General features: G+C 41.6%; 1 protein-coding gene across 1 annotated transcript in view; it reads right to left on the bottom strand.

Moving 5' to 3' along the window:
* LRRC36 (leucine rich repeat containing 36) overlaps positions 1-23,530 on the bottom strand; it is a 58,241-nt gene that overhangs the window by 4,155 nt on the left and 30,556 nt on the right. The window contains exons 6-12 of the mRNA XM_026456493.2: positions 18,328-18,452; positions 16,383-16,434; positions 14,302-14,742; positions 10,155-10,453; positions 5,719-5,884; positions 4,258-4,403; positions 2,382-2,505 (exon numbers count right to left, since the gene is read on the bottom strand). Coding sequence (XP_026312278.1) covers positions 2,382-2,505; positions 4,258-4,403; positions 5,719-5,884; positions 10,155-10,453; positions 14,302-14,742; positions 16,383-16,434; positions 18,328-18,452 — 1,353 coding nt within the window. The remainder of the gene's footprint in view (positions 1-2,381; positions 2,506-4,257; positions 4,404-5,718; positions 5,885-10,154; positions 10,454-14,301; positions 14,743-16,382; positions 16,435-18,327; positions 18,453-23,530) is intronic.

The raw sequence follows: 23,530 nt of genomic DNA, 5'->3' as shown, positions 1-23,530 counted from the left end.
TTTTTTTTTTTTTTTTTTTTTAGTAGAGACGGGGGTTTCACCGTGTTAGCCAGGATGGTCTCGATCTCCTGACCTCGTGATCCGCCTGTCTCGGCCTCCCAAAGTGCTGGGATTACAGGCTTGAGCCACCGCGCCCGGCCCCAGCCTTAAACTTTAATATGCTTACAAATCACCTGGGGATCTTGCTAAAAATATATTTTAATGCAGTAGGCCTGAGGTGAGGCCCCACTTGTTTAGCAAGCTCCCAGGTGATACTAATGTGGATCACATCTTGAGTAAGAGGGTTCTAGAAGGTGGAAAACAAAGCCACAAAAGCTTGTTTATCACCAGTAAGCCAAAATACTATACTGGGTCTCCTGGCTGAATGAAAGTAAGTATCTAGTGGACAAATACCTACTTTTAATTTCAAAGTAGGTAAGTGGAGACTGATATCTTGATTATTCAGGCTTGTGAGTATCAGATAGTGCTGATAATTATTTATTTATTTATTTAGAGCTGAGATTCAACAATGGAAATTCAGTGCTTCCATAGCAGAACTTCGAAATCAAGTTCCTCCTATAAATCCATGTACCCATAATTTGTTAGGGGTGCTGAGCTAGTCTGTCAAGGGCAAACTGTATCTAAAATACTGACCTAAACTATGCTGATAATAAAGTAGTACAATTAAGACTTAAATAGGATATTATTTTTCATTTATCACAATGGCAAATTTTGAAAAAATGCCCAGTGTTGGCAGAGTGGAGTGAAAGGGGTATTCAAGTACACTGCTGAGGTGGGTGTAAACTGAAACAACTTTCTTGGAAGTGATTTATGTAACAAAAGCCTCAAAAATATCCCATCCTTTGACTCACTAATTCTACTTCTAGGACTGTCTCCTAGGAAAATAGTCTGAAATGTACACAAAGATTTCTGTACATAGACATTAATAGCAGGATTATTTATAATAGTATAAATATTAAATATTAGGACTCTCAGCTCCATCAAAAGGGAAGAAGGTTAATCTCAGAAAAGCATTTGATTCTAGGGTTTTTTCTTTCATTTCAGGTCTTTCTTTTGAATGTTTAGAAATAATTTAAAATCATTTTATTCTAAATATATAACCATTATAAAAACAACTAGAGGACTAAATAGATAAATATGGTATATTCTTGTGATATTGTAGAAATGCCTATACTATGAAATTAATAACATTAGGATATAGAAATCAGGTCTGTGTTTATTTGAGGTCAAGAGTAGGGGAAACTGACTACAAAAAGGTATGAAGAAACTTTCTATAAATGTTCTGTATTTTGATTGAGATCAAACTTAAAATGTGTGCATCTAATTATATGTAAATTTTTTTTTAAAACCAGGACACAGTTTTATTATTATTATTTATTATTATTATTTGAGAGGGAGTCTTGCTCTGTTGCCCAGGCTGGAGTGCTCAGCTCACTGCAACCTCTGCCTCCTGGGTTCAAGCAATTCTCCTACCTCAGCCTCCCGAGTAGCTGGGATTACAGGCACCTGTCACCAAGCCCAGCTAATTTTTATATTTTTAGTAGAGACAGGGTTTCACCATGTTGGCCAGGCTGGTCTTGAACTCCTGAGCTCAAGTGATCTGCCCACCTTGGCCTCCCAAAGTGCTGGAATTACAGGAATGAGCCACCGCACCTGGCCTATTTTTATTATTATTTTTCTTGAGACAGGGTGTCTCATTTGCCCAGGCTGGATTGCAGTGGCATGATCAAGGCTTACTCTAACCTTGAACTACTGGGCTCAAGTGATCCTTCTGCCTCAGCCTCTTTGGCTCTACAGGTCCACACCACCATGCCTGGCTAAGTTCTTATTTTTTGTAGAGACGGGTTCTCACTATGTTTCCCAGACTGGTCTCAGACTCCTGGACTCAGTCAATCCTCCTGCTTTGTCCTCCCAAAGTGCTGGGATTATAGGTGTGAGCCACTGCACCTGCCCATCCACAATTTTTAATTTGGAGTTAAAAACATACAGAGAAGTGAGGTAGAAGAAAATACACCAAAAACACGAATGGAAGTTATTGCTGGATCATGGGGTTATATTTTCCTTGTATTTTCCAAACTTTCTATAAAGAACATGTTCTTAGTGTTACAATCACAAAAGCATGTGTCATTCTCAAAATTAATGGCAATAGTAATATTTTAACATGCTTTCCGCTGACAAGAGCTTCATCTGGTAACTCAAGCCACCTGCATTACAATTCTCTGAGGCAAGATGATTGTTTCTGTTAACTGCCAGGAAAACTGATGACCAAGTAGGCCAAAGGCAGCTACGTGAACTAACATGATGAAGGTTACTAAATTGGTCATCTATAAACAAACAGTTGTCTTGTAAGGCCCCATATATCATGGCTTTCCTCAACTTACCATAAGTATGTGATTGTTGCCCACTCACAATTGAGATAGCAGCACCTTCCTCCAACTGTTGAATTTTTTCTGACAAAATGAGGTTTTCCTCCAGTACTCTGACCAGTTTTTGCTTCAAACTCTCCTTTAGATTAGAAAACAAAATACAAATACATTAAGAATCTGACATTCTAGGTTGGATGTGATGGCTCACGCCTGTTATCATAGCACTTTGGCTGAGGTGGGTGGATTGCCTGAGCTCAGGAGATCGAGACCAGCCTGGGCAACACGGTGAAACCCCATCTCTACTAAAATACAAAAAATTAGCTGGGCGTGGTGGTGTGTGCCCATAACCCCAGCTACTCGGGAGGCTGAGACAGGAGAATTGCTTGAATCTGGGAGGCAGAGGTTGCAGTGAGCTGAGATAGCGCCATTGCACTCCAGCCCAGGCGACAGAGTGAGAATCCGTCTCAAAAAATAAAAAATAAAAGAATCTGACATGCTGAGGTGTGTTTAGAGAACTGAAAGATCTTTTCCTCTATTTAGTGATAAAATGATTGGAAGTCAGCATCTTTTTCTCACTAGAATTTTAATTCATTGGTAAATACAGCTCAAATAGAGTAAACAAATTTATTACATGGACTAGCAATCTTTCTTATGAGTTATCTACTACTCTTGCAGAACAAATGGTCATTTTGACAAGTGGCCAGCATTCTTAGTCATCTATCATCTATCTAAAGTTTCTAGAACTGAACTTGGTGTTTGAAAATCCTCTAACGTTAAGAAAAGGCGGCTGAGGCAGGGTGCAGTGGCTCACGCCTGTAATCTCAGCATGTTGGGAGGCTGAGGCAGGCGGATCATGAGGTCAAGAGATCAAGACCATTCTGGCCAACATGGTGAAACCCCGTCTCTACTAAAAATACAAAAATTAGCTGGGCATGGTGGCGTGTGCCTATAGTCCCAGCAACTTGGGAGGCTGTGGCAGGAGAATCGCTTGAACCTGGGAGGTGGAGATTGCAGTGAGCCAAGATCGCACCATTGCACTCCAGCCTGGCGACAGAGTGAGACTCCATCTCAAACAAAAAAAAAAAAAAAAAAAAAGAAAGAAAGAAAGAAAAAGGCTGGCCGGATACAGTGGCTCATGCCTGTAATCCCAGCACTTTGGGAGGCTAAGGTGGGCGGATCACCTAAAGTCAGGAGTTTGAGACCACCTCCACCAACATGGCAAAACCCTGTCTCTACTACAAATACAAAAATTAGCCGGGCGTGGTGGCAGGCACCTGTAATCCCAGCTACCCGGGAGGCTGTGGCAGGGAGAATTGCTTGAACCCGGGAGGCAGAGGTTGCAGTGAGCTGAGATTGTGCCACTGCACTCGAGGCTGGGTAACAGAGCAAGACTCTGCCTTATGGAAAGAGGAGAGGAGAGGAGAGGGGAGGGGAGGGGAGGGAAAAAAGCATGGGGATACGAGTTGCTTCTTCTTCTCCTAGAGCCAGCAGGCTGATGCTCTAGAATGGTCCCCGGCCCCTGGCCCCTGGTTCAGGGCTCTCAGCTCCCTTAGAAGAGAGGAAAGACAATCCGAGATACATTCACTGGGATCAAACCATAACCTTCAAGAACATTATCCTAAACATTTCCACCTAGAGTTTTTTGGAATTTTTGTTTGTTTCTTCTCATTTCAAGTCTTTCTTTAGAATTTTTGGATTAGGGTTAGGATGACGGAGTCAGCCCTGCAGAACCTCCAAGTTGTCCCTGTCCTAGCAAGTTTTGTATTCCTGCTATGCCCAGACTTTTTCCATATTTTGGTTAGGTGTTCATGGTGATGCTGATCATTAGGGCACAGAGATGTTGTAGTCCTGCTGCTCTGTCCTTTTCTAAAGGGAGATGAGAGGGGCATACCATGTCATTAGGGACCAGCTGCGCAGCCTCCTTCAGTTCAAGCTCCCTCCTGCAGAAGGCTTTCGTCGTGTCTTCAGGATGTGAGCGACACCTCGGCTGAGAAGGAGCCGGGACTACCAAAGACAGAAGCAAATCTCGGGCAGGACCTGCCAAAAATTCAGGATGGGCACACAGGCCAATCTTAAAAGCTAAAGCACAGCATTCCTAGTCAGTAACTACCAGCTCTCTGGATCAAATAGGGTAATCTAGTATCTCCTTTTTACCAGAACTTAGTAAGTAGCAGAAAGAGGTGTTTTTAAGAGGAAAAGAAATTATATCCTACATCCTCTGTGGAGAAACAACAGCAGCCCCTTGTGAGTGCATGATTCCTTAGTCATTGATTAGTGGTCCTGGGGATAATTTCCTACAAAATGGGAGCAATGGGTCAACATGAGAAGGAAAATAACTGTGTTAGGATTTCTTCTTCTGGATATCCCTTTAGACATTTTTTAAAAAGTTTTTTTAACCCCAAACCACTTTCAAGTTTCTAGTTTTTTTGTTCTTTTCATTTGTTTGTTTTTTTCCGAGACAGAGTCTTGCTCTGTTGCCCAGGCTGGAGTGCCATGGCACAATCTCGGCTCACTGCAAACTCCACCTCCCAGGTTCAAGCAACTCTCCTACCTCAGCCTCCCGAGTAGCTGGGATTACAGGTGCACACCACCATGCCCAGCTAATTTGTGTATTTTTAGTAAGGATGGGATCTCATCATGTTGGCCAGGCTGGTCTCCAACTCCTGACCTCATGATCCACCCACCTCGGCCTACCAAAGTGCTGGGATTACAGGCGTTAGTCACCGTACCCAGCCAAGTTTCTAGTTTTTACTTAAACTTTTACCACCAACAAAATTTCCTTAATTATTCTTCTATTAAATAGCCAATAAACATGTTAAGGATCAAAAAGAAAATAACAACAAATAAATGCATGATGCCAACATTTGCAAAACTGTTTTCTCCCTTGTTTCTAAAAAACGAACCCTAAAGAGAGTCCAGGTCATTTACTCATTCGAGTTTTTCAAATCATAACATTCTAACAGTCATCTCAAAACTCTGATGATCAAACCCAATTTCTGTTGTATTCATTATTGGCACTTTCCCAAGGATCACAAAATCTTTAAAAAAATTAATATAGTCATTAATTTACACATCTGGTTACTCTATATATTACCAAAGACTACCAAATATTCACAGGAGGAACAAAACAATCATTACAAAACAATTAGAAAAGGTGCTGCTTTTAAAAAATAATGAAGAAGAATATGAGAAAAATGCAGATTTGTTAACTATGGTGTTTCTGAGATGTTTTAGGATGTGATCATGAGAACAACTTTCCTTGCAAGTGAAGTGGGCTAAGTGGTTTTTAGCAGAACACAGAGCAGAGGCAAAGTCTAGCTCCTCTCTAGGGACAGAGAATGCATTCACTCACCAAGAAACTTCTTGTTCAGGAGGAGGGAGCCAGAGCCATTCCAGTGCTTATCCACAAGCTCCAGGAGCTGTCTGAGGACAGTGGCCACATGGGGGGTTCTGGCAGAGATTGGGGGACTGTGGTTTCCAGGCAAACCGTGCAAACTACCCAGGTCACTAGAGAGAGGCTCAAGAGAAAAAAAAAAAAGCAAAAACAAACAAAAAACCCAACCATTTGTCATTCTTACACAATAAGAGAAGTAAGAATGTAGACATTTAGACTTTTTTTTTTTTTAATTTTTTTTTTTTTTTGGAGACGGAGTCTCGCTCTGTCGCCCAGGCTGGAGTGCACTGGTGCGATCTGGGCTCACTGCAATCTCTGCCTTCCGGGTTCAAGCGATTCTTCTGCCTCAGCCTCGCAAGTAGCTGGGACAGGCGTGTGCCACCACACCCAGCTAATTTTTGTATTTTTAGTAGAGACGGGATTTCACCATATTGGCCAGGCTGGTCTCCAACTTTGACCTTGTGATCCGCCTGCCTTGGCTTCCCAAAGCGTTGGGATTACAGGTGTGAGCCACCGTGCCTAGCCTAGACTACTTAAAAAGTGAAAAAGAAAGATGATTTCGGCTGGGTGCGGTGGTCATGCCTGTAATCCCAGCACTTTGGGAGGCTGAGGTGGGTGGATCACAAGGTCAGGAGATTGAGACCATCCTGGCTAACATGGTGAAACCCCGTCTCTACTAAAAATACAAAAGAAAATTAGCCAGGCGTGGTGGCGGGTGCCTGTAGTTGCATCTACTCGGGAGGCTGAGGCAGGAGAATGGTGTGAACCTGGAAGGCGGAGCTTGCAGTGAGCCGAGATCGTGCTACTGCAGATGCCGTCTCAAAAAAAAAAAAAAAGAAAGATGATTTCATCTTTCAGTTTGGATTTGAGTAGCATAATATTATTTATGTCTAAGACAAAAACATAAGATATTCAAGGATAATTTCAAAGGTAACAGTATCTTGTATGATAAATTTTAATAGAAAATTTCAGGCCAGGCCTGGTGGCTCATGCCTGTAATCCCAGCACTTTGGGAGGCCTAGGCAGGCAGATCACTTGAGCTCAGGAGCTCGAGACCAGCCCGGCCAACATGGTGAAATCCTATCTCTACTAAAAACACAAAAATTAGCCAGGCGTGGTGGTGGCCAGCCTGTAATCCCAGCTACTCAGGAGGCTGAGGCAGGAGAATTGCTTGAACCCAGGAGGTGGAGGTTGCAGTGAGCTGGGATCGTGCCACTGCTCTCAAGCCTGGGCGACAGGGCAAGACTAAGTTACAAAATAATAATAGAAATTTTCAGAAGAAAATTAAAAATTTGTTGTTTGACACCTACATCTATGGTTCATTATGTTATATAATAGAAAGATGAAATTGCAGAACATTTTAAAAATAGTATTATATTTTATAAAATAAATTGGGGAGTAATATAAAAAAATTATAACTCAAAGTAAGCTTACATTTAATATATTAATATATAATAAACATAAATATTCTATAATATTTTATTTAAGACAGGGTCTAGCTCTGTACCCAGGCTGGTGTGCAATGGTGTGATCTTGGCACATTGTAGCCTTGAACTCCCGGGCTCAAGCGATCCTCCTACTCCAGCTTCTGGAATAGCTGGAACTAAAGGTGTGCACCATCGTGCCTGGCTAATTCTACATTTTTTTAATTAATTAATTAATTAATTAATTAATTAATTAATTTAGATAGGATCTTGCTCTATTGCCCAGGCTGGACTATAGTCGCATGATCTCAGTTCACTGCAACCTCTGCCTCCCAGGTTCAAGCAATTCTCATGACTCAGTCACCCAAGTAGCTGGGATAACAGGTGTGTACCAACATGTCCAGCTAATTTTTGTATTTTCAGTGGAGACACGGTTTTGTCAAGTTGGCCAGGCTGGTCAAAAACTTCTGGCTTAAGTGATTTGCCTGCCTCGGCCTCCCAAAGTGCTGGGATTACAGGCATGAGCCACCATGCCTGGCTTTTTTTTTTTTTTTTTTTTTTTTTGAGACAGAGTCTTGCTTTGTCACCCAGGCTGGAGTGCAGTGGCCCGATCTTGGCTCATTGCAACCTCTGCCTCTCGGGTTCAAGTGATTCTCCTACCTCAGCCTTCTGAGTAGCTGGGACTATAGGCGTGCACCACCACACCCAGTTAATTTTTTGTATTTTTAGTAGAGATGGGGTTTCACCATGTTGGCCAGGATGGGCTCAAACTCCTGACTTCAGGTGATCTGCCTGCCTTGCCTCCCAAAGTGCTGGGATGACTTATACCTTTCAGAAATTAAAGAGTGTATTTCTTTTTTATTTATATTCAAGCAGCTGTTTTAAAGCTTTCCATAAAGAGAAAAATAATGTCTAACAGAAAAAAAGGAGTTTTTAAGATCGTCTAGAAAAGCATATTGAAATTTTAACATTTATTTATTTGTTTATTTATTTATTTTTTTTTTTTGTAGAGAGAGGGTCTCCTGTGTTGCCCAGGATGGTCTTAAACTCTTGGCTTCAAGTAATCCTCCACGTTGGCCTCCCAGAGTGTTGGGATTATAGGTGTGAGCCATAGCATCTAGCCAGATTTTAACAATATAACATGAAATAGAGGTTAAAAAATTTCCTAGAGCATGTCTGATTAATATAACATCCCAAATACGCTAAATGTTGCTGGATCTTCACACTGAATACATTAACACACAGTTAGTGTTCTTGTCTGGTAAAATAAGCATGGGGGACTGAGAATGAAAAGAGACCAAAAAACTAAAGAAAACATTACAAGACTGCCCCCTTTGGTGCACAAAAATTACAGCCACTTCCAAAGTTCTGAAAACTGAATAGAAAGTCTTTAAAGAGTAAAAAACAAAAACATAAACAAAAACACTCCAAACAAACCAACAAAAACCCTATAAACCCACCCCAATGTGTAAGATTTCCAACAAGTGAAAAATAAGTAACTAGAAATGGCTGTTTTTGACCAAATCTCCTGCTTCCTTACAGGGCAGTAAATGATTGACAAATGGTTCCTATGACAAAGATTCTTGGGTACAAGGGAAGAGAAGACCCTAAGAGCTGGGGTTCTTCTAACCACATGGATGGGTCTTCCTCATGATGGAAGTAGAACCTGGAGAAAAATGAACATTCAAAAAGACAAGAGAGGAGAGTAGAAGGCATTCTCCACAAGGGAGGTATGCAAAGGCAGGAGCAAAACTTGCTAAGAACTAGTAATGATAAAGTTTTATTGTATGACACTATCATACTAGGATATTTTATTTTATTTTATTTTATTATTTTTTTTTGGAGACAGAGTCTTGCTCTATTGTCTAGGCTGGAGGGCAATGGCTCGATCTCGGCTCACCACAACCTCCTCCTCCTGGGTTCAAGCGATTCTCCTGCCTCAGCCTCCTGAGTAGCTGGGATTACAGGCATGCACCACCAAGCCCGGCTAATTTTGTGTTTTTAATAGAGATGGGGTTTCTCCATGTTGGTCAGGCTGGTCTTGAACTCCCAACCTCAGGTGATCCACCCGCCTCGGCCTCCCAAAGTGCTGGGATTACAGGTGTGAGCCACCGCGCCCAGTCTCTAGGATATTTTATAAAATGAATTACATGTATACTGTTTATGTGGGAATGGTTCTTGGTTTTTCATTCATTCTCTGAACTACTTTCAGCTAAAAATCCCTTGGATAATCTAATTCATCTTCTGTTTGCTGCTACATTGGAAAAAAATTTAAATTGTTTTAACTTCTAGACAGAAAAGCAAAGCAATGCTTTTATTTATTTATTTATTTATTTATGAAACTGAGTCACTCTGTCACCCAGGCTGGAGTGCAGTGGCACAATCTCGGCTCACTGCAACCTCCGCCTCTGGGGTTTAAGTGAGTCTCCTGCCTCAGCCTCCCGAGTAGAGTAGCTGGCACTACAGGTGCGTGCCACCACACCCAGCTAATTTTTGTATTTTTTAGTAGAGACGGGGTTTCACCATGTTGGCCTAGCTGGTCTTGAACTCCTGACCTCAGGTGATGCACCCACTCAGCCTCCCAAAGTGCTCGGATTATGGGTGTGAGACACTGCGCCCAGCCTGAAGCAATGCTTTTGTAAGAACTATTTCATGTGCGGCTGAAGCAAATGTGTAAATATGATGAGACAGTAAACATAGATGCTACAGAGTTCAATCTTCAGCTGGAAGTAGAGCAGGGACAGTTCTCCCTGTGATATAAGTGAGAAAATGGCAGCAGTGGGGGAATGACTTTCCCAAGAGCAGAAGGTTCAACAGACATTAGCTTGGCAGCATTAGCCACCAGCCTCTAAAAATCTCTTTGAATTTCTAGCCCTGTTGGTCAGAACCACCTCCACTCCCAACAGAACCCTCATTCTGGTCTTCAACCTGACATGTTTCTTGCACAAACACAAACAAGCCAACACTTGCCTCGCTGCCTGTAGCATCTTGGAAATCATGCTTTAGATTCAGGTTGGCAAGGATATTGTCCTTCCATTTGAATCCTCTCTTCGATGGGCTTAATGACCTCTTAGTAAAAATCTTTCTGTCTTCTGAAGTCCCAGGAGACAACAGCAGTGTCCGCAGAGGAGTTGTCCTGTTTCCCAGGACAGCGTTGTTTGGGACAGAACCATGTGCTGGTGTTAAATCACCGAGGCTGGTAGATAATTGTTGCTCCACATTGACGAGTAGAGCAGGGTCACTGTTGAAATGGGTTGTGGCATACAGATCTGTGGAGGAAACAGAATGAGAGATGAACCTGCCCTTTGACTCCCTCATGTCTCACTTCTATCCATACCTGGCCTGTAGTCCAAGGGTCATAATAACCACTCCCTAGCATACATCCTCAACTCTTTGACAAAACTCCAACTCTGGTTAAATCCAACTGTCCACATATTCCAAGACTACACCAGAGCAGGGTAACATAGCTGGAGAACAAAACGCATCTGTTCTGACCTTTCAAACTTTAAACTCATGACCACTATTGTAACTGTGCCCTTAGTGGTGCCCAGTTCTTCTATTTTTTTTTTTTTTTTTTGAGAGAGAGTCTCGCTCTGTTGCCTAGGGTGGAGTGCAGTGGCACAGTCTCGGCTCACTGTAACCTCTGCCTCCCGGGTTCAAGATATTCTCCTGCCCCAGCCTCCCGAGTATCTGGGTCTACAGGCAGGCACAACCATGCCCAGATAATTTTTGTATTTTTAGTAGAGATGGGGTTTTACCATCTTGGCCATGCTGGTCTTCAACTCCTGGCCTCAAGTGATCTGCTGGCCTTGGCCTTCCAAAGTGCTGGAATTACAGGTGTGAGCCACTGTGCCCGGCCTCTCCTAATATAATACTTTGGCCAATTTACTCTTCTGTTCTCTGAGACAAATATTTCACATCTCTTTTCAAACTTCCAACACCTTCTCTTCCCTTCTTACTCCCAGGTGCCAACCTCCTTTATTTCACTGAGAGGCAATCAAAGAAAACATCTATGTGATCACACCATCAAATCTACCAACTCTCCTGTATTTGTATTAATAAATTCTCTGCCTTCCTTCCTATTACAATAGATGAACTATCTGTGCTTTTATTTAAAGCCAGCCTCTCCACTGGTGGACTGGATTCCATTTTTTATTATGGTCCCTTTTCTCCTTGGCATCATCAGTTTTCCCTCCACTAGATCATTTCTACCAGGATCTCCTTGACCCCATCCCCTTTCCAGCTACGGTTCCATTTCTCTGCTTCCTTTTACTGCAAAACTCCTTGAAGGGGTTGATATGGGTTGGCTGTGTCCTCAACCAAATCTCATCTTGAATTGTAGCTCTCATAATTCCCACGTGACATGGGAGGGACCTGGTGGGAAGTAACTGAATCATGGGGCAGGTCTTTCCCATGCTGTTCTTGGTGACAGTAAGTCTCATGAGATCTGATGGTTTTATAAAGGGGAGTTTCCCTACACAAGCTCTCTTGCCTGCCACCATGTAAGACATGACTTTGCTCCTCATTCACCTTCCGCCATGATTGTGAGGCCTCCCCAGCCATGTGGAACTGTGAGTCAATTAAACCTCTTTCCTTTATAAATTACCCTGTCTTGGGTATGTCTTTATTAGCAGTATGAGAACAGACTAACACAAGGGTTGTCTATATTCAGTAACTCTACTGCCTTGCTTCCAATTTTTTCTTGAATTCACCTCAGTGAGGCTTTCATTCTTTTTTGTTTTGTTTTGTTTTGTTTTGTTTTGTTTTGCTTTGTTTTTTGTTTTGAGATGGAGTCTCGCTCTGTCTCCCAGGCTGGAGTTCAGTGGCGTGATCTCAGCTCACCGCAAGCTCCACCTCCCAGGTTCATGCCATTCTCCCGCCTCAGCCTCCCGAGTGGCTAGGACTACAGGCACCCACCACCACACCTGGCTAATTTTTTGTATTTTTAGTAGAGACGGGGTTTCACAATGTTAGCTAGGATGGTCTCGATCTCCTGACCTCATGATCCACCCGCCTCGGCCTCCCAAAGTGCTGGGATTACAGGCGTGAGCCACCGCGCCTGGCTGAGGCTTTCATTCTTATGCATCCCCTGAAGCTGTTCACTGACGTCTTCTTCATTGCCAAATACCATAATCACTTCTCAGTCCCAGGCTCCCTCCCTCCCTGTCAGAAGAAGCATTTGACCTAGCATTGATGACTCCCTCATTCTTGAAACACATTCTTCACTTAGCTTCCAGGATATCACTTCCTCTTGGTTTTTTCCCCTCTATCTTACTGGCTGCTGCTTTCTCACTCTCCATGATGGTTTCTCTTTATCTCCTTCTAATTGTTGGAGGGCTCAGGACCAGTCCTCAGATCCCTTTTCTATCTATATTTACTCTTTCAGTGAGATTTCACCCAGTCTCACAGTTTTACTGTCACCCATACACTTATAATCTCCAAATTTATATTTCCAGCCATACCTTCTTCCCTAAACTCTGCACTAGTATGTCCAATTACCAAATTGGTATCTCTGGAAAGTTTTAATAAGGCACCAGAAACTTAAGATGTCTAAAACCCAACTCTTGATATTTATCTTAAAATCTATATCTCCCATTCTTTTCCATCTTAGTAAATGAAAGCTCTGTTCTTCAAGTTATTCAGACTCAAAACCACAGAATCATTGTTAACCCTTTCTCCCACACTTCATCCTGGATCCATCAGCAAACCATGGAGTGTCATCTTCAGAACATATTCAGAATCTGACTACTTCTCACCACCTCCACCACTATCTGTCTAGCCCAAGCCATCATCATCTGTTACGCTGATTCCAATCTCTTAAAGCATTAAAAAAAAATTCTACCCTGCTCCCCATAGTCTATTCTCAACCCGACATTCACAGTAATTCTTAAGTGAGATCACTTCACTCCCTTGCTACAAACTCTCTAACTCCTTCTGATCTCACCCAGAATAAAAGTCTGGCATCTTTCTTACTTCAGCTATACACTCTACTTTCTTTGCTGCGGCCACACTGGCCTCCCTGAGGTTCCTGGAACATGAAAAGTATGTTCCAGCCTCAGGACTTTTGCATTTATTCCCACTGTCTAGAAAGTTCTCCTCCCAGACCCACATGGCTTACACTCATTCAAGTCTCTACTTTTATGGTGCCTCATCAGAGAAGCTTTCTGGACCATTCTGTCGAAAGCATCACCTCCTCCTTATCATGCTCTATGCCCTTATATAATTTTTTCCACAGCACTTACCATAACCTGACATATATTTACATGTTAAAATGTTTATCATGTGTCTTACCCCATGAGAATATAAGCTCCATGAAAGTAGGGATTGTCTTATTATGGTAAAATATACATGGAACTTTATTTTGTTTGCTACTTTATCTCCAGAGTTAGAACAGTGTCTGGGACACTGTAGGTGTTCAGTGAGTTTGGTTGAATAAATAACAGAATTGTGATCTCTGTCACTAACTCTGAAACTAGCTTCTGTTTTTGTTTTCGAGACGGAATCTTGTTCTGTTTCCCATAGAGTGCAATGGTCTGATCTTGGCTTACTGCAACCTCTGCCTCCCAGATTCAAGCAATTCTCCTGCCTCTCAGCCTCCTGAGTAGCTGGGATTACAGGTGCACGCCACCATGCTCAGCTATTTTTGCGAGTGCGTGTGTGTGTGTGTGTGTGTATGTGTGTGTATTTTTGGTAGAGATGGGGTTTTACCATGTTGGCCAGGCTGGTGTTGAATTCCTGACCTCATGATCTGCCCGGCTCAGCCTCCCAAAGTGCTGGGATTACAGGCATGAGCCACCGTGCCCGACCTGAAACTAATTTCTGAAAGTAACTCAAAATACAAGTGACTGTGAGTAAAGACTAGATGTCCTGGGATGCTACTTAACTAAAATAGCAAGTAGCTGTGATGCTCACTTTCCTATAAATTTTCCCTAATATATATATCATGTTAAACTCATACCCTATAGATTTCTGGAGGTTCCAAGGACCACTGGTGACCCTAAAATACAACTTAAGAAATGCTAATACAATTTCAGAAGGGTTAATTCCAAAATTTTCAGTTATATCTTCTACCTTCATGCCTATGAAGAAGAGCTGTAAACTGACAGGAAGCTGTTACCTGAACTAAGCTTCAAAAGCCTTCTAGTGCTGGAGTCAGGGTTTGACAGAGAAGTCAATAAGTCTCCACAGGAATGCGAAGCAGTGGCCTTTATGTTATTTGAAGGCTTTATGCTGTACTCTTGATAGTTCTTGCTTCTCTGAGGCCTTTTACCAAGACTTCCATGCAGGGATAGAGTTGGAGAATAATGACTGTCATAATTTTCCAGACCAACATCTGAAGGTAACTGATAGGGATGGATCTGGCTAGAATCACCCACATCCAGGCGTTTACTCAATGAGGCATCATGGGTAAGCTGAAAAGTATCAGATTTTGGTATCAATTCCTTTTCTGGAGAAGAACCTGAAGACTTATTGTCCAAAAAAGATACTTGGTACCCTTCTCTAGTCATCTTCTCTGGGGATCGGACTGTGGACTGACGAGGCGAGTAGTGTCTGAACTCTAAACACCACCAAGGGAAAAAAACAAAACATGGTAAGAATTCTTTGTGGCCTAGCTGGGAGTACCTCTGTTCACTGAAACACCTCTCAGGAAGAGGTGATTTATAATTCTGATTAATGGTAGCATAAAGTGATGAAAGGACTTCCACATGGAACACCACCACCACCACTAAAATGTGGGACTTTTGTGTAAACAGTAAATTATAACATTCTGGAGACAAATTCTTTTTTTTGTTGTTTTTTTTTGTTTTTTCTTTGAGACAGGGTCTCACTCTGTCACCCAGGCTGGAGTGTAGTGGTGCAATCTTGGCTCACTGCAACCTCCACTTCCCAGGTGCAAGCAATTCTCGTGCCTCAGACTCCCGAGTAACTGGGATTACAGGCATGTGCCACCATGCCCAGCTAGTTTTTGTATTTTTAGTAGAGACAGGGTTTCACCATGTTGGCCAGGCTGGTCTCCAACTCCTGACCTCAAGTGATCCGCCCGCCTCAGCCTCCTAAAGTGCTGGAATTACAGGCATGCCTGGCTAAGTTTTGTATTTTTTGTAGAAACAGAGTTTCACCATGTTGGCCACGCTGGTCTCGAACTCCTGACCTCAGGTGATCCACCTGCCTCCACCTCCCAAAGTGCTGGGATTACAGGCATGAGCCACTGCGCCTGGCTGAAAAAAATTATTTTAATTAGCCAGGTGTGGTGGTAGTCCTAACACTTGGGAGGCTGAGGTGGGATGATTGCTTGAGCCCAGAAGTTTGAGGTTATTATGAACTCTGATTGTACCATTGTACTCTACTCCAGCCTGGGCAACAGACTGAGACCCTGTCTCAAAAAAAAAAAAAAAAAAAAGGAAGGAAGGAAGTGGGAAGGGAAGAAAGACAGAGAGAACGAATTGCCTAGAAATCTATACCCATCTAAAATACCCTTCAAGAATGATAGTGAAATAGAGGCATTATCACACAAAGAAAAGCTGAAAGAACTCATCACTAATAGACCTACATAAAAGTATGTACCACTATAAGGAAAGGAAAATGATATATCAGAAGGGAAGCCTGGGAAGAAAAAGGAAGTGAGCAAATAGTGTTAAATAAATGGATAGCTTTAAATCTACATTGACTATATAAAAAATAATATCTTGTGAAGTCTTTAAAAATATAGAGAATCAAAATTCATAATAACAACGTATAAGTCAGGAAAGAGTAAATGAAATAAAGTACTATAAGGTTTTTGAATTATGTAAAAGAAGACTTAAGGTATTAACAATTTAAACATTATGTAAGTTAACGATACATATTATCATTTGGGGAATAATACTAAAAATATAGAAAAAGCATATAACTTATAAACTAGTAGAGATAAACAAATAGATGAATAAAAAAAATGAATACAAAAGAAGGCAAGAAAGGTAAGAAAAAGAATAGTCAGCCAATGCAAAAAAAATCAAGAACAAAGGAGGTCAGAATATTCACTCTTTAGGCAGAGAAGTCCCACAGGTTACTAATCATCCAGGACAGTCTCTCACAAAAGCAGAAATTATTTGACTAAATAGGGCCCCCGTATTGAGACATCTTCATCTCCCAAATCCCATCACATCCAGACTTCTCTGATTAGTATGGGGGAAAATACTCAGTGAGCAAAATATTTACCATCTTCCTGGTGATTGTCACTTGGCATCTCCCTTCTTGCCACTTCCTGTGTCTAAAAAAAGTTCGAAAGTTTAGGTAGAAGGAAGTCCATGTGTGTTCAGATGTGAGCTTATTAGACCAGGGGTTCAGAATACTTTCCTGTTAATGGGAAAGACTATCCTTGCAAGTTAGGGAAACAGATCTTTAAGCAAAGGTCCAGTTTAAGTCTATTTTAAAACAGTCACGGCCGGGCGCGGTGGCTCAAGCCTGTAATCCCAGCACTTTGGAAGGCCAAGGCGGGCGGATCACGAGGTCAGGAGATCAAGACCATCCTGCCTAACACGGTGAAACCCCATCTCTACTAAAAAAAATACAAAACACTAGCCGGGCGAGGTGGCGGCACCTGTAGTCCCAGCTACTCGGGAGGCTGAGGCAGGAGAAGGGCGGGAACCCGGGAGGCGGAGCTTGCAGTGAGCTGAGATCGCACCACTGCACTCCAGCCTGGGCTACAGAGCGAAACTCCGTCTAAAAAAATAAAAAATAAAACAGCCACAATACAAGGAGATTCCAGAGTTGCTTGAATATCCTTAGGAGGTAAAGAACATAGCAAACAGTGACTGTACTTTCTCTGCTTTAGATAGCTCAGCATACAAGGTAGATGAGGCCACTTTCCAACTTTGCTTTTTCTGTTTAAAGGACTTTCATACTTATTGTACCGGCTGGTAAAGCTGTCAACCACCATAGCTAAGGGAGTTTTAATAGGCTGAAAATTAATCTGAGGCATAACTAGGCAAGGATTGAAGCAAAACAGAAAGTCATCTAGGGCTTGCTTTTAAAAAAATTATCTTAAAGTATTCAGTGTCTTTTTGGTAGTCATGGAGAGAAAGAAATCCCACTTCCTTAATTCTTAAACTAAAAAGATACAGCAAACTATTAAATTTCCTTTTTTCTCACTTCAAGAAGTAATTTCAGAGAAGTTTTTTTGTTTGCTTTTTAATCTAAGAAGTGCTATTTAACTGGAGATTGCAATACTCTTTGTCTCCATTTCCTTAAGTCAATATGGTTTTTAAAAATGGTAACTAAGATCGTTTCTAAGTCACCCAAGTAGAATCTCCAAAAACAAAGAAACTGATTAAATGCTTATCTTTTTTAAAAGGTGAAGGCAGTCTATACCCGAACTGAAAAGAATAGTACTTTTTACTAATTCAGTCTTGATTATCCAAATTATGGATTAATCAGAGCCTTTGCTGCTTTTCTTTCTCCTCCTGGCTATTTTCTACAATTTTATTGTTCATAAATATATCAAAGAAAAGGCAAAGAAAGGGAGAAGGTGAATATAAAGTAGTCAGTTCTGCTCCTTGTATCATATTCACTCACACAAACAAGCCTTACATAATGGTTGCATCCCTTCTGTCACCAATTTTTTCAATAAAACCTTATTTTTCACTACTCCCCCATCTTGCATGATCTCTATCTTCCCATTGCCCACAACTTCCATGCCATCTTTACCCCTTAAACTTTACTTTTTTTGTTACACTGAAGAGGCAGCTTTGCGAAAGTCATACCTAAAATGTAAGACTCAGCATTAAAGGGCAGAGGTAGAAAATGTAAGAAGCAAGACAACAGGAGATGGAGATATTGGATAGAGAGGAGAAAATTTAAAACCAGCCAAAAACTGTAACAGTTGCATTCCTGTTTGAGGACCAAAATGCCTGTCATAGATATGCTAAAGTTATATGTATAAATATATGACATTAGATAACAGGTTAGTGTGAGAGAGAGGGAAATGGGAGATTGAAATTAATGGAGAAGGTACTCTGCATTCTGTCCTGCCCTTTCCTTTAAAAGGGTCTAAAATGCCTTCAAACAAGTCCTCTGAGACCTTCATAAATAATTGAGAGCCCACTGAATTATCAGTATTAATCATTGACTAGCCAACAGATCAGCAGGAGAGTGAATACATTACCTGTGTCCCCAGTGGGAAGGTGTCTAATTTCTGATCAGGTGTACCATTGCCCTGAGTTGCAGAAGTACTTAGGGAATCCTTTATTTCCCGGTTGGGGAAGGGAATAAAAAGTCCTTTGTTTGAGTCTGTGTTAAAAGAAAAAGCATACAATGAAGCACTGACCAGACTTCAAAGACAGCATGTCTAATGGAAAGATACTAAAAGGAAAGTCACAAGATTGAGTGCTAGTTCTGGTGCCACCACTTGGAGACCACGTGAATTTGAGCAAATCACTTAACCTCTCTACATCTCTCACTTCATTTGGAAAACAGAGATGATAAAGTCTAAACTTTCTATCTCTTAGGGTTGAGCCAGGTTAAAACAGGATAATGGATATGAAATGGCTTCATAATTTATGAAGTGCTCAACAGAAACTGAGCGGAAGGCAAATACTTTGCACATTTCCTAAGCTAATAAATAATTAACTTTGATGCCAATTAAATAATCTCCAACTACAGGGGGAGATGCTGGGAACAGACTCCTAGTATTACACATCTCCAGGGTACTAATCAGCAGTCAGCACTGATTGACCATATCAAACCAGCCTTTTATTTGCCTTACTTTCTCTCTTTTGTAAAAAGAGAGAAACTAAGCTGGGCATGGTGGCTCACACCTATAATCCCAGCACTTTGGGAGTCTGAGGTGGGCAGATCACTTGAGGTCAGGAGTTCAAGACCAGCTTGACCAACTTGATGAAATCCTGTCTCTACTAAAAATACAAAAATTAGCTGGGTGTGGTGGTGCACACCTGTAATCCCGGTTGCTCGGTAGGCTGAGGCAAGAGAACTGCTTGAACCCAGGTGGTAGAGGTTGCAGTGAGCCAAGATCGTGCCACAGCACTCCAGCCTAGGCGACAGAGCAAGACTCTTTCTTGGGAAAAAAAAAAAAAAAATCAAATGTATTAGAACACTCTGTATGTTATTTTCGGTGAGATTTGTTGTCGTTTTTTTTTTTTTTTTTAATTTTTACATTAAAAAAAGTTATAATAGAAACAGGGTATCCCTATGTTGCCCAAGCTGATTTAGAACTCCTGGGCTCAAGCAATCTGCCAGCCTTGGCATCCTAAAGTGTTGGGATTACATGCATGAGCCACCAGGCCTGGTAAGATTTGTTTTCTAGTGACATAAAAATAATTTTTAATAAGCAAAGGAACTAGCATTCCATTTTCATTAAAAAATACTGTTAGGGCCAGGCACGGTGGCTCACACCTATAATTCCAGCACTTTGAGAAGCCGAGGTGGGTGGATCACCTGAGGTCAGGAGTTCGAGACCAGCATGGCCAAAATGGTGAAACCCCGTCTCTACTAAAAATACAAAAATTAGCCAGGCGTGGATGCCTATAATCCCAGCTACTTGAGAGGCTGAGGCAGGAGAATCACTTGAACCCAGGAGACGGAGGTTGCTGTGAGCCGAGATCGTGCCATTGCACTCCAGCCTGGGCAACAGAGCAAGACTCCATCTCCAAAAGAAAAGAGAAAATCCCATTAGTATTTTGCAGTTCACCTTTCAAATTTTCGTGTTAGTTTAATACATATATTCACAAAAAAGTGACAAATAAATTTTAACTTTTTTCCTGTTTTATAATTCTATATTTTTACCAATATTTTTACTGTGATTAGAAAAATTATTTTAAAAATAAAAAGTAAAAATAACAAAAACTATAGCCTAGTTCTGGCCACTTTGGAAACTGTTATCAAGAAGAGCCTGTCAGCAATTCTATTACAGGCCAGGCACAGTGGCTCATGCCTGTCATCCCAACACTTTGGGAGGCCCAGGTGGGTAGATCACTTGAGCCCAGCAGTTCAACACCAGCCTAGGCAACATAGTGAGACCCCCATCTCTATTGAAAATACAAAAATGAGCCAGGCGTGGTGGCACAAGTCCCAGCTACTTGGGAGGCTGAGGTGGGAGGAACCCTGAGTTTGGGAAGTCAAGACTGCAATGAACTGAGATTGTGCCACTGCACTCCAGCCTGAGTGACAGGAGTGAGACAAGAATGACAAGAAAGAGAGAACGATTCTATTAGGCTGTCATATTTGTACAAAGGTTTTTCCACTCTTGATCAATACATTTATTAATTGTAGAATTCTGGGATTTGGGGTCTTCTGGGGGGACTTGAATTAAAACAAAAGTTTTGCTTTTGTTTAAGGAATTTTTTTCCAGCAGGATTATGTAAGAAGATAGTATCAAGAACTTGGGCCTTTGTCAAACAATGCGCTCTTATGCTCACTTTCATCTACTGGTTCTGGCAACAGAAAGCCACTACAAGCCAGTGCAACTGAGAGTAGACAGTGAATAAAGCCAGCCTCTTGAGAACCAGCCCTTCCATCCATTTGGGGCTCTAAGATGCTTTCTATTTCTGAATTGCCTTCTGGGACTGAAATGTCCTACTTAAACACAAGATGCTCTTCCAACCACTGGACTCGACAGAACTACTTTTCTGCAAGTGATGTGAGCTATCAACCTTTTTGTCCTCTGGTTCCCAAGAAACAAGGTGAAGCAGAAACTGCTAGTTGTAACACAGTTTTTGTGCGAATGAGAATGGTTAGTAGGCTGTGACTTTGGGTTCAGGCCTCCTCTTACCCTTATCCTGTGGAACAAGACTTTGCAGGTGTTCAAGACTCTGCTCCATCCTGCTTTTCCTTCTGCAGCACATATGCTCTTTTCCAGATTCACAGGTTCCTTTTCTTTCAACCTATGTATTGGTTCAAATCCCCTACCGCCTGAACTTCTTGCTGAGTGCTCTCATAGTTCTCCTGGGTTTTAGCTATCACTTAAATCTGAGTGACTCTAAATCTAAATCTCTTAACCCTGGTCTCTTTTCTGATGTCTAGACCTAAATTTCCTGAACAGCCCCCAATTAGTGCCCACACACAACTAAAAAGTCAATATTTTCTTTCTTTCTTTTTTTTTTTTTCCTTGAGACAGAGTCTTACTCTGTTGCCCAGGCTCTGGAGTGCAATGGCACAATCTTGGCTCACTCCGCCTCCTGGGTTCAAGCGATTCTCCCACCTCAGCCTCCTGAGTAGCTGGGACCACAGGCATGCACCACCATGCCCAGCTAATTTTTTTGTATTTAATTTAGTAGAGATGGGGTTTCACCATGTTGGTGAGGCTGGTCTCAAACTCCTGACCTCAAATGATCCGCCCACCTTGGCCTCCCAAATTGTTGGGATTACAGGAGTGAGCCACCGCACCCAGCCAAAAATCAATATTTTCTAACCAAACTCATTATCTTCATTTCCAGGCCCACTTCTGCTGCTGGTGCCTCCCCCAATCTTGTTATTGGCATTACTATCACCCAATCACTTAAGATACAAACTTGTTATTTGACTCTTACTCATCTGAAATCTCAATTACCAAGTTCTACAGAATCACTCTATAACTGTGTGAGAAGCTTTATTTTAATTGAGATATAATTCATATATCATACAATTCATCCTTTTACAGTGTACAATTCAGTGTTTTTTAGTGTATTCACAAAGTTGTACAACTATCACCACTATCTAATTCTAGAATATTTCATCACCCCCAAAGAAACCCCATATCTGTCATTCCCAATTTTTCTCTCCCTTCCATCCTCTGGCATCCAACAATATACTTTCTGTCTCTATGCAATGGCCTATTCTGCAAATTTTATATAAATGGAATCATACAATATATGGTCTTTCTGTCTGGCTTCTTTCACTTAGCCTGATGTTTTCAAAATACATGTTATAGCATGTGTTAGTACTTCATTCCTTTTTAATGCCTGAAAATGGATATATCACATTTTGTTTATTCATTCTCCAGTCAATGGCTATTATGAATAATGCTGCTTTCATTCCTGTACAAGTTTTTGTATGAACATAGGTTTCCATTTCTCTTAGGTATATACCTAGGAGTGGAACTGCTGGATCAAATGTAACTCTATGTTTAACTTTTTGAGGAACTGCCAGACTGTTTTCCAAAACAGCTGCACAATTTTACTTTCCTACCAGCAATGTATGACGACTCCAATTTCTGTACATCCTTGACATTGCTTTTTTTTATAGCAACTTTTTTATTTTTTGGTTTTTTTTTTTTTTTTTGAGATGGAGTCTTGCTCTGTCGCCCAGGCTGGAGTGCAGTGGCCAGATCTCAGCTCGCTGCAAGCTCCGCCTCCCGGGTTTACGCCATTCTCCTGCCTCAGCCCCCAGTAGCTGGGACTACAGGCGCCCGCCACCTCGCCCGGCTAGTTTTTTGTATTTTTAGTAGAGACGGGGTTTCACCGTGTTAGCCAGGATGGTCTCCATCTCCTGACCTCGTGATCCGCCCGTCTCGGCCTCCCAAAGTGCTGGGATTACAGGCTTGAGCCACTGCACCCGGCCTATAGCAACTTTTTTAATTGCCAAAACTATTTTATTTTTTATACATATTACTTCATCACTGGATATTAAGCCCAGTATTCAATAGTTATCTTTTTCTGCTCCTCCCCTTCCTCCCACGCTCCCAGTCATTGCTTATTAGATGTCCTTTTGATTCTAGTCCGCCTAGTGGATGTGAAGTGGTATCTCCTTATAGTTTTGCTTTGCATTTCCCAGATGAATAGTGATGTTGAGCATCTTTCATGTGCTTTTGGCCAGCTACTTATCTTCTTTGGAGAAATGTCTATTCAAATTCTCTGCCCACATTTTATTTTTAATTGGGTTGTTTTTGTCTTTTGTTATTGAGTTGTAAGGGTTCTTGTAGAATGAGTTGAGTACATTAGCTCATGCCTGTAATCTCAGCACTTTAAGAGGCCAAGGTGGGAGGGCCGCTTCAGGCCAAGAGTTCAAGACCAGCCTGGGCAACATAGTAAGGCCTTATCTCCACAAAAAAATAAAATAGTTGGGTGCTAAAAAAAAAAAAAAATTAGTGGTGACATGCCTGTAGTCCCCACTACTCGGGAGGCAGGAATATCACTTAAGCCCAGGTGTTTGAGGTTGCAGTGAGCTATGATTGTGCCACTGTACTGCAGCCTGGGCATGCCACTACCCTCTGGTTTTAAAAATATAGAATGAATATTAATTAAATCCTACTCAGATATATAGTCTGCAAACATTTTATCCTATTCTGTGGGTTGTCTTTGCACTTTGATAGTGTCCTTTAAAACACAAAAGATTTTAATTTTTATGAAGTCCTTTGGTTGTTTTTTGTGTCATAT

Source organism: Piliocolobus tephrosceles, chromosome 17 (assembly GCF_002776525.5).
Source record: "Piliocolobus tephrosceles isolate RC106 chromosome 17, ASM277652v3, whole genome shotgun sequence".
NCBI lineage: Eukaryota > Metazoa > Chordata > Mammalia > Primates > Cercopithecidae > Piliocolobus > Piliocolobus tephrosceles.
The sequence above is the reverse complement of the archived record's forward strand: the minus strand, read 5'-3'. Positions and strand labels throughout refer to the sequence as shown.